Source organism: Sinocyclocheilus anshuiensis, unplaced genomic scaffold, assembly GCF_001515605.1.
Source record: "Sinocyclocheilus anshuiensis isolate Anshui unplaced genomic scaffold, SAMN03320099.WGS_v1.1 scaffold1240, whole genome shotgun sequence".
Lineage (NCBI taxonomy): Eukaryota > Metazoa > Chordata > Actinopteri > Cypriniformes > Cyprinidae > Sinocyclocheilus > Sinocyclocheilus anshuiensis.
Window position 1 is genome coordinate 1,225,902 of NW_015542555.1, and position 9,974 is coordinate 1,235,875.

The 9,974-nt window shown below is 35.4% G+C and overlaps 1 protein-coding gene across 1 annotated transcript in view; it reads left to right on the forward strand.

Annotated features, from left to right (window-relative positions):
- LOC107694354 (helicase SKI2W-like) overlaps nt 1-9,974 on the forward strand; it is a 35,837-nt gene that overhangs the window by 14,407 nt on the left and 11,456 nt on the right. The window contains 9 exon segments of the mRNA XM_016494040.1: nt 270-416; nt 510-594; nt 680-786; nt 876-1,022; nt 2,206-2,305; nt 2,429-2,641; nt 4,251-4,361; nt 4,485-4,596; nt 6,088-6,206. Of these exon segments, the coding sequence (XP_016349526.1) occupies nt 270-416; nt 510-594; nt 680-786; nt 876-1,022; nt 2,206-2,305; nt 2,429-2,641; nt 4,251-4,361; nt 4,485-4,596; nt 6,088-6,206 (1,141 nt within the window).

Sequence of the window (9,974 nt, forward strand, 5' to 3'; positions counted from 1 at the left end):
CTCCCCTTAGCTGTTATAAATTCACTGTAAACCACGGCTTCACAGGGCTTATTGCTTTTATAAAATCTTTTAATATTACGTATTTAAAAAAATGTAATTGCAATTTTGGTGATCTTTTTTAAACTGTGTTAAAAGCATAAATGTAAAGCTAAATGTAAAGCACTTTGAATTCCCATTGTATGTGAAATGTGCTAAATAAGTCAACTTATCTTTCCTTACTGAGACATAAGAAGAATGGCTCTCACTAATATCACTGTTCCTCCTGACAGGACCATTTACACATCCCCCATCAAGGCCTTGTCCAATCAGAAGTTCAGAGACTTCAAGACCACGTTCGGTGACTTGGGACTTTTGACTGGAGATGTCCAGCTGAGCCCTGAATCCTCGTGTCTCATCATGACCACGGAGATCTTGAGGTGATTAGCCAACAGCAGGCCTTCATGTCAGTTACTCATAATTCATGATTTTTTTTACAATCTTTGTTAATCAGTATGTCTTCCTCCTAACAGATCTATGCTCTATAACGGGTCCGAGGTCATTCGAGATCTGGAATGGGTCATTTTTGATGAGGTTCACTATATCAATGATGCAGAGGTGATGATTTCAGTTCAAAAATCTAGCTCAGTTATGCTTTTCTCTTTGCTGCATCCAGATCTCATGTGATGTTGTTGTTTGTCAGAGGGGAGTGGTGTGGGAGGAAGTGCTCATCATGTTGCCGGAGCATGTTAGCATCATCCTGCTGAGTGCCACAGTGCCAAACGCAGTGGAGTTCAGTGAATGGATCGGGTGTGTGTATTATCAAAGCCATGAAACCAGATTTGATCCTGCTCTATGTAGATTCTCATAGGGTTTTACTGTGCTTTCTCTGTCCTCAGGCGGATCAAGAAGTGGCCCATCTATGTGATCAGCACAATTAAAAGGCCTGTTCCTCTAGAGCACTATCTGTATACCGGCAACAGCACCAAGACTCAGAAAGAGCTCTTCCTGTTGCTGGACTCCACGGGAAACTTCCTTACTAAAGGGTGCGTTAAGTCACAGATAGTTGGTGTTTTTTTTTTTAAAACAAGAATGCATTTCAGATTTATTCAAGATGTTTAGAGGTCAGTGTACTCTACTGTTTTCAAATAATTGTTTTAATAACTATGCTCAACTAGGCTGCATTTATTTGATCAAAAATATAATAAAAATGTAATATTGTGAAATATTAATGCAATTTAAAATAAGTGTTTTCTATAAGAATATATTTTAAAATTTAATTTATTCCTGTGATGTTAAAGCTGAATTTTCAGCATCATTACTCCAGTCTTCAGTGTCACATGATTCTTCAGAAATCATTCTAATATGCTGATTTACTGCTCAAGAAACATTTCTGATTATTATCAATGTTGAAAACAGTGCTGCTTCATATTTTTGGAAAACTGAAAATGGGGAAACATTCTGGAAAATTTTATTTTTGTATTTTTTTATTATTTTTATTTTTTTTTACAATTCTTTGATGAATAGAAAGCTCAAAGTAACAGCATTTATTTAAATGAAAGAAAAATAAATTTAAATGAGAGAAAATTAATTTGGAATGCGGATTAATAATAATAAATCAATTAATATTATAATGTGATTGCAATGTTCGTCTTGTTTGACTATTTTTTAGCTAGAGATAAAATTTTAAGATAGCATTTAAACTCAAATGTATTTATTAGTGCTGTCAAACGATTAATTGCGATTAATCGCATCCAAAATAAAAGTTTTTGTTTACATAACAAGATGTGTATACTGTGTATATTTATTATGTATATATAAATACAAACACATGCATTTATACATTTAAGAAAAATATTTTATGTTTATAAATTAAATATATTTATATATAATATAAAATATGAGAATATGAATATATAAATGTGTAAATATTTTCAAAATATATTCTGTATGTGTGTGTGTATTTATATATACATAATAAATATACACAGTACACATAAATATATAATGTAAACAAAAACTTTTATTTTGGATGCGATCAATCGTTTGACAGAACTATTTAGTAAATAAGGGCCAGAAAAGGATTGAAAATGGTGTATAAAATTACATTTACACACACAAAAAAAAGACTTTGATTAACATATTTCGACTAACATTGTAAACGGACTTCAGAAGAAGTTTTACAACTTCTAAGGGCTTTCAAATTGAAACAAATGTTTTGTTTTCCAGCTACTACGCCGCAGTAGAGGCCAAGAAGGAACGCACTAGTAAATACGCACAGTCTTTCGGCACAAAGAACGTATCGCAGCACAACACAACAGCCAGTCAGGTCAGTGTCTGAACCTCTCGTCATTTCCCTTTAAACAGGTTATCTAACATAACAGGTCTTTATTTCTAACAACCACAGTGTTTTTACCACGGTGTTTTCTTCATCCTCGTTGTGCTCCACCAGGATCGAGCCGTGTGGCAGACGCTGCTGAACTATCTGTCTCAGAGGCAGCAGACTCCAGTGGTGGCGTTCACCTTCTCTCGGACATGCTGTGATGAAAACGCCCGTTCCTTGACCTCTCTGGACCTCACCAGCTCCATAGAGAAGAGCGAGATCCACTCCTTCCTGCAGAAGAGCCTGACCAGGCTGAGAGGAGGCGATCAGCAGTTACCGCAGGTACATGAGACTTGGGTCCAGTGTCCAGCAGCTTTTTCATTGGCTGATTCTGATATCTGGAAAACAAGGTGGCTTGTATCCAATATAATGCTGATAATTTATACATTATGCAAAATTACAGATCGCAAACTCACTTTAATGATAACAAGCAGAAATGCTGAAAAATAAGTGAAAAAGTAAAAAAAAAAAAATATATATATATATATATATATTTTACTTGAAGGCCATTTTTAGGACTTTAAGATGTTTTGCTCTATTCAACTGTCCTAAGTTATTTAGTGTGTACTAAATAGTAGTGTATACTTCAAGTTGTCTATCAAAATTAAATAATAATTTTTTTTGCGTTATAATAGTAAATCATGTTTTGTTTTTTTACGTGACAGTAGGTTAATGACAGTTAAATACAGTTAAACTCTCAGTAACCTACTGTAATGTAAAAATATAATTATTTACTACTGTAATGCAATAAAAGAAAATGCATTATTTAATTTTTAAAGACAATTCTAAGTATACACTGCTGTTCAAAGGTTTGAGGTCAATACTTTTTTTTATGTTTTGAAATAAGACTGGTAACACTTTACTTAAAGCCTTTATATTTAATGCATTATAGTATTTTAAGTATTTTAATGCATTAATTATGCCTTGTAATGCATCTTATGATCCTATGAATGCTATTATACAGTACATTATAGCACTTATCTATTCATAGTTGCATCTTTAAAAAGTATAACGCATAAACACATGAAAACGACAAATATCAGATGTAACAATGAATTTGCAAATATTATAATGCATTTAAACTTTGGTTACAATTGCTTATGAAAAGATATAAAGCATTGCAGAGTACATTATGAACACCTTAAATGCATTATACATAATGGCTTTAAGTAAAATTAAGCAAAGTAAAGTTACCGGAATTCTATTATGCTCACCAAGGCTGTGATCATATGACCAAAAATACAGTTAAATCTGTAATAATAAAGCAATAAGCCCCGTGAAGCCGTGGTTTACAGTGAATTTATAACAGCTAAGGGGCATTGTTAGGCACGACTGTTGTTAGCTGTTATAAATTCACTGTAAACCACGGCTTCACGGGGCTCATTGCTTTTATAAAACGGTTATTCCATATATGTAGCAGGGTTTCACAAAATAAAACAGAGCAAATAAAGTGTAATGATATTAATAAAAACAGTATTCTTCCACCAAACAATGTAGTTCCTCAGAAACGGTTGTGGTTCCAACAAAGTGGTTGCCGAGCAACACACAGACGTAAACAAAGGTGTGTGTTTGTAGAGTAATTTACAACAGCTTCGAACGTGGCTCAGCCAATCAGAATCAAGGACCGGAACTCTCCGTTTTATAATGTGAAATATTAAAGCTGTTTTCTATTTGAATATATTTTCAAATGTATTTTAAAATATGTTTAAAAAAAAAACACATTTGAAAACCAAAGATATGCATTATCCTTTTACAAAATTTGTAATGAATTTAAAAACAAATTGGTTGCATTAGGTACAGAATTGCAGTATATTTGTTGATTAATTAGCCTGGTCAATGTTCACCTTTTAATAGACTTATGGTGTTTATCAGCGTTGTTTTTTCGCCACAGATCCTGTTGATGCGTGATTTGCTAAAGAGAGGGATTGGTGTTCACCACAGCGGCATCCTGCCATTCCTGAAGGAGATTATTGAGATGCTCTTCTCCAGAGGTTTAGTAAAGGTTTGTTTTATGGACTTGTTTTGTACAAGCTATATATGAATAGAGAAAAGCTGAATTTATAGCTATATTTGATTAAAGACAAAAAAAAAAAAGTTGATGACATACAGTCTTTCTCTCTTTCAGGTGCTGTTTGCTACAGAGACGTTTGCCATGGGTGTGAACATGCCTGCCAGAACCATTGTGTTCGACAGCATCCGCAAACACAACGGCACAGGCTTCAGAAACCTGCTGCCCGGTAAAAACACAGCTCCTTTGCAGTCTTACATTACAAACAACAAAATGCCTGTTTTGTCCAAACATATCCTGACTTGCATCTCTTCAAGCGGTCCTATTATGCTCTTTTACAAAGTCTTGATTTTGTTTTGGGGGTGTACTATAACAGGCTCTCATACTAGGTTGTTCGAAACCTGTTGCAGGTATTCTCATTTAAAATGATAATTGATTTGTATATTATCATAACAATAGACATTATAAGAAGCTGTCAGATACTTGTTGGCGGAGGCGCTACAGGCAGACAGATGCTGCTGATGGCCAGGTGTTTGATGAATTAGCTGTCTCTAATGAATGAGCAGATTAATTATGCTGGAGTAGTGCAGATGTTTGTGCACATGTGACTGGACTGCAGTGAGACAGCAGGAGGCCTTTGATGTGTGCATGTGTGAGAGAGATGCTTGAGTTTGCTTCAGTCTATTTTTCATCTAATAATAGTGTGTATGGAAAAGGGAAGAGGGAGAGAGTATAGCTGGCCGCGTTTAAAGATGCAGCACACGTTTGAGTGTGGATGGCCCTGTTTTAGCCATTGCGTTGAAAGCATTTTGCATGTTGCCAAAAGTACACAAAATAGATATTCATAAAACATTTGGGTAAATGTGACGATACATATCAAAAGCATGTCTGGGTCATGTTTCACCCCCAAAATCAAAACAAAGAAAAATGATCAATTATTATTTTACATTTTTAAGACAATTATACATTTTACTAAAATTAAAATTTGACTTCAGTGAAAAATAAAAAAAAAGATACCCATTTTAGGAACATTTTTCAAGTGACTCTTACGACAATTAAACAATTAAACTCTCTCAGTAACCTACTGTAATTAAAAAAAGATATATTAACTGTGAAAGATAATTCTAAGTATATACTACCATTCAAAAATGTAGCATTTCTAAATGTTTTAAAATTTGATAAAAAATACAGTAAGAACAGTAATATTGTGAAATATTCTTACAGTTGTTTTCTATTTTAATGTATTTTAAAATATAATTTTCAATTTTTATTTGCTCAAGAAGCATTTCTTATTATTCTCAATGTTAAAAACAGTTGTGCTGCTTAATATTTTTATGCATTCTGTTGAAAATAACAGCATTTATTTTTTAACATTAGAAATGTATTTACTGGCACTTTTAATGAATTTAAATCTGACTGATTCGAAACTTTTAAATGATACTATCGTGGTAATATTTGTGGTACTAATATTTGTGGTACTACATTTATGATTATTTTAATCTCAAATAAAATTCACAGATTTTTTTCCCCTGAATAATTGTCATGAAAATAGTGTCACAATGACAAAAAATCTTAATGGCCTCAAATGGTAAATAAAAAGCTCAATGTTGTTGTTTAATATATGTAAATGTGTAGAATTGTTTTGGTTTAGTCTGATGTTGATCGAGAGTATCACAGTACTAAACTGTGTGTGTGTGTGTGTGTGTGTGTGTGTGTGTAGGTGAGTACATACAGATGGCGGGTCGTGCTGGCAGAAGAGGTTTGGATGCTACAGGGACCGTTATCATCCTCTGTAAGGCTGGAGTTCATGATATGGGAGACCTCCACGCCATGATGCTGGTCAGTGTGTTAAACACCTACATCTCTCACCTAAGGGTTCAGGCCTGACGCCTCACTGCTGATGATTCTCCTCAGGATGACTAAAACCCAGAAACATGTAAAAAAAAAATAAAAACAAGAAGCCTAAATTGGACATGATTAGTGAAGTCCTCCATTTTTACGACCATTACTGTAGCACTCTCCTCCTAATCCAGGCTTTACTATGATCTGAAGAGAGATCCTATCTCCTCTTTGTAAATCACTGCCTGATTGTTTAATCTGGAGCCAAATACAAACGCTGCTGGTCTTTTTTTCGAGTCATGAGCGTGTGAGTGCACCTCTGTCCTCCTCTTGTGGATGGAGTGCGGGTGAATGGGCTCCTCTTCATTCGAGCGTCCAGCGTGCTGGAGCTGTTTTAACCTCTCAGTGTTTCACATCACGTCCCTGATTCCCGGACCGCATACACTGCCATTCCAGCATGAAACTCACAAGCATTCACTAGTGCTGTTGTCATTTTGCTCTCCACATTGCACATACCAGCATTCACAGTTGTGAGGGCTGATTTTGAGTGTTATTAGTGTTAGTGAACCAGTGTTATTTTATTTTATACTATTAATATTAATATTTGTAATTACCTTAAATTGTTTTGTTTTTAAGTTTTTATGATGTACTTTTGACATTTTAATGCTTTTTAAATAAGATCGCATCTTTGATAATTCACACTGTGATTGTCACTCGCGTGAACGAGCACCAATTTGCCTCCGATTTCGGGCATTTGTCGGCGATTTCGCAAAACCTGTCGGCGAGTGAAAAATCGGGCTAAAATCGTGCAGTGTGAACTCGGCATTACACTGAAGAAGCAACAATTCATTTTCATAGGCCAGAATATCTGTTATGTAGAGACCTGGGCTCTTTTGAATTGGATCAGTCAGAAACAACCTCAGTGACATTTTTAAGATACTCTGGCATGTTTGCAAATGCATAGCAATATCCTGGCAATCTCCCACAAACCCTAGCATCATGGTGGCGGGTTTTCCACAGGCAGATCCTCAGAAAATGTATTGATATAGTTCGTTTTACGAGTAATTTCCATACTGTTTTTAAAAAAAAGACAAAGAGCATGAAACATTTGATTTTCCCCATCCATTTGAGCTGCTGATGAGCTTGACCCAGTCCATGCGGGATGCGGTTTTTCTCAAATGGGCCAGTAATATGTTTGCTGATCAGCTCCATGTCATGGACGTCATGGCAACAGCAGCTGATGCTGTAATAACGCACAGCGTGTTGTCAAGGGCTGCTGTGTGATTGGATCTCCGCTGTATGTCAACTCCATTTTCCCACTCTAATTACCCTGGATGAGCACAAAGAGTATCATGATACACACATCCTTACATTGTGTCCTCATGCTATTATTTTCATGGTTTGAAGCCAATTTGTTATTGTCTGTACGCCATAGTCTTAGTTTAAATATTGGCAATCAATAAATGAATTGATGATGGGTGATTTAAAGGAGACCTATTATGCCCCTTTTTACAATATTTAATATAAGTCCCAGGTGTCCCCAAAGTATGTCTATGAGGTTTCAGTTCAAAATACCCCACAGATAATTTATTCTATCATTTTGAAAATGCCTATTTTGAGTGGAAACAAAAACACGCTGTTTTTGTGCATGTCTCTTTAAATGCAAATTAGCTGCTGCTCCCCGCCCCCTTTTCCAGAATAGGGCTGTGCCTTTACAGCTCATACCTCAGATACTCTGCTAAAAAAACATCTGTTTGGTTTTGATTATCATTTTTAAAGCCATATTAGTTTAAACTTCTCATATACGGTTTTCTGAGCGCACACATCCGAAGCACACACACAGAAAGCGGCTGTCACACGGCATGTGAGTACTAAACTAAGTTCTCTTTCATGTCTTATTGCGCTTAAACTGTCAAATCACGTTTATATAAGATCTGTGTGGCAGCAGCAATATACAGTAAATAAATCAATAAATTCACTGCTCTCTTGTCTCCTCTGAGGCTGGGACTCTACATAGTGTTCTATGCTCGTCTGTGCCGCCAAAGACAGAGCAGTTAGCATGTTTTGCTCAAACTTTCGCCATGGCATTGGAACTGGTACACTGTTGTCACTTGCGAAAACACAATGGCGCCGTCGTGGGTGGAAACGTGCAGATTAAGGGGTGGTAATATTATAATAAGATCCCCTTTCTACGTCACAGGGGGAGCGAAATCTGAGCGGCTCGTTTTTTTCACAAGCTTGCAGAGAAAGGCTTACTAAAACAAAGTTACTAGGTTGTTCTTTTTCATGTTTTCTGGGTTGGTAGATGCACCAGGGACCTGATTATAGCACTTAAACATGGAAAAAGTCAGATTTTCATGATATGCCACATTTAAATGAAATGGAGTTAAATATGCAAGAGTACAGAGAGATGGTGTTAATGTGTGGTGTTTTTCTCTGTGTCAGGGGAAGCCGACTGTGCTGCAGTCTCAGTTCAGACTGACCTACACCATGATCCTCAATCTGCTGCGTGTGGAGGCCCTGAGGGTCACCGACATGATGAGGAGGAGCTTTTCTGAGAACCACAGGGACACGCAGGTAAACGGCCTCATTTCCCAGCAGCCCCTGGGTGATGCTGAAATGTCTGTGGGGTTTGCATGCCCCAGTAACTGCCTCAGTAATTCAATCTTACAAAAGGCGGAAATATGAAATATGTGATGAAATGTTATGAAACCCTTTCGGTTAGCCAAGTCATTTGTGCCTTTGTGTTGCTCAGGCTCACGAGAAGAGAATAAGTGAACTGAGAAACACACTCTCCTCTCTCCCTCCACGGGACACGGAGGGGCAGTTATCTGATATACTGTCATATTACCACACCATCACAGAGCTGTGCATCACCACAGAGACCCTGCAGGTATACACACACACACACACGGTAACACTTTATTTTAAGGTGTCCTTGTTACACATGTTACATGTACTTACCAATATAATAACAATTAATTATGCATAATTACATGCAAATAACCCTAAACCAAACCCTAATCCTAAACCTAACCATATAGTAAGTACATGTATTTAATTAATATGACTCAGTACTTAAATGTATAATTACACTGTAACAAAGACACCTTCAAATAAAGTGTAACCACACACACACACACACACACATTTATAAGAGCACAGTGAGCACTATCACAGAGCTGTTCACTCGATTCACAGCATTTGAGCAATTATATTCTGTTACAAACCAGCTGAGAAAAACCTTGGACATTTGATTTCAGATTAAATGACAGAACTGAATTAAAAAAAAAAGAATTATCTTGATTTAAATTTTATTCCGGGTTACTGAACAAAAACTAAAACCATAAAAAAAAATGATTACGTCAAAAAAACAAAAACGTTAACTGAAATAAAATAAATAAATAAAAACTTAGACAACATTTCTCATTTTCATTTTGTTTAATTTTTATGTACTAAAATAACTAAAACTGAAATAAAATTGATAAAAAGCTACATAGACATCTTAAAAATTCACTAAATCTAATAAAAATAAAAAAACATACAACAAAAAATGGAATATAAAAAAGTATACAAATAGAATAAACAAAAAATATATAAAAATAAAAACAAATTAAATATGTTATTAAAAATAATTAATTAATTAATTAAATTAAACGACATTGTCATTATGATAACATTTAGCTAGTTTATACAGTGGGTATGGAAAGTATTCAGACCCCCTTAAATTTTTCACTCTTTGTTATATTGCAGCCATTTGCTAAAATC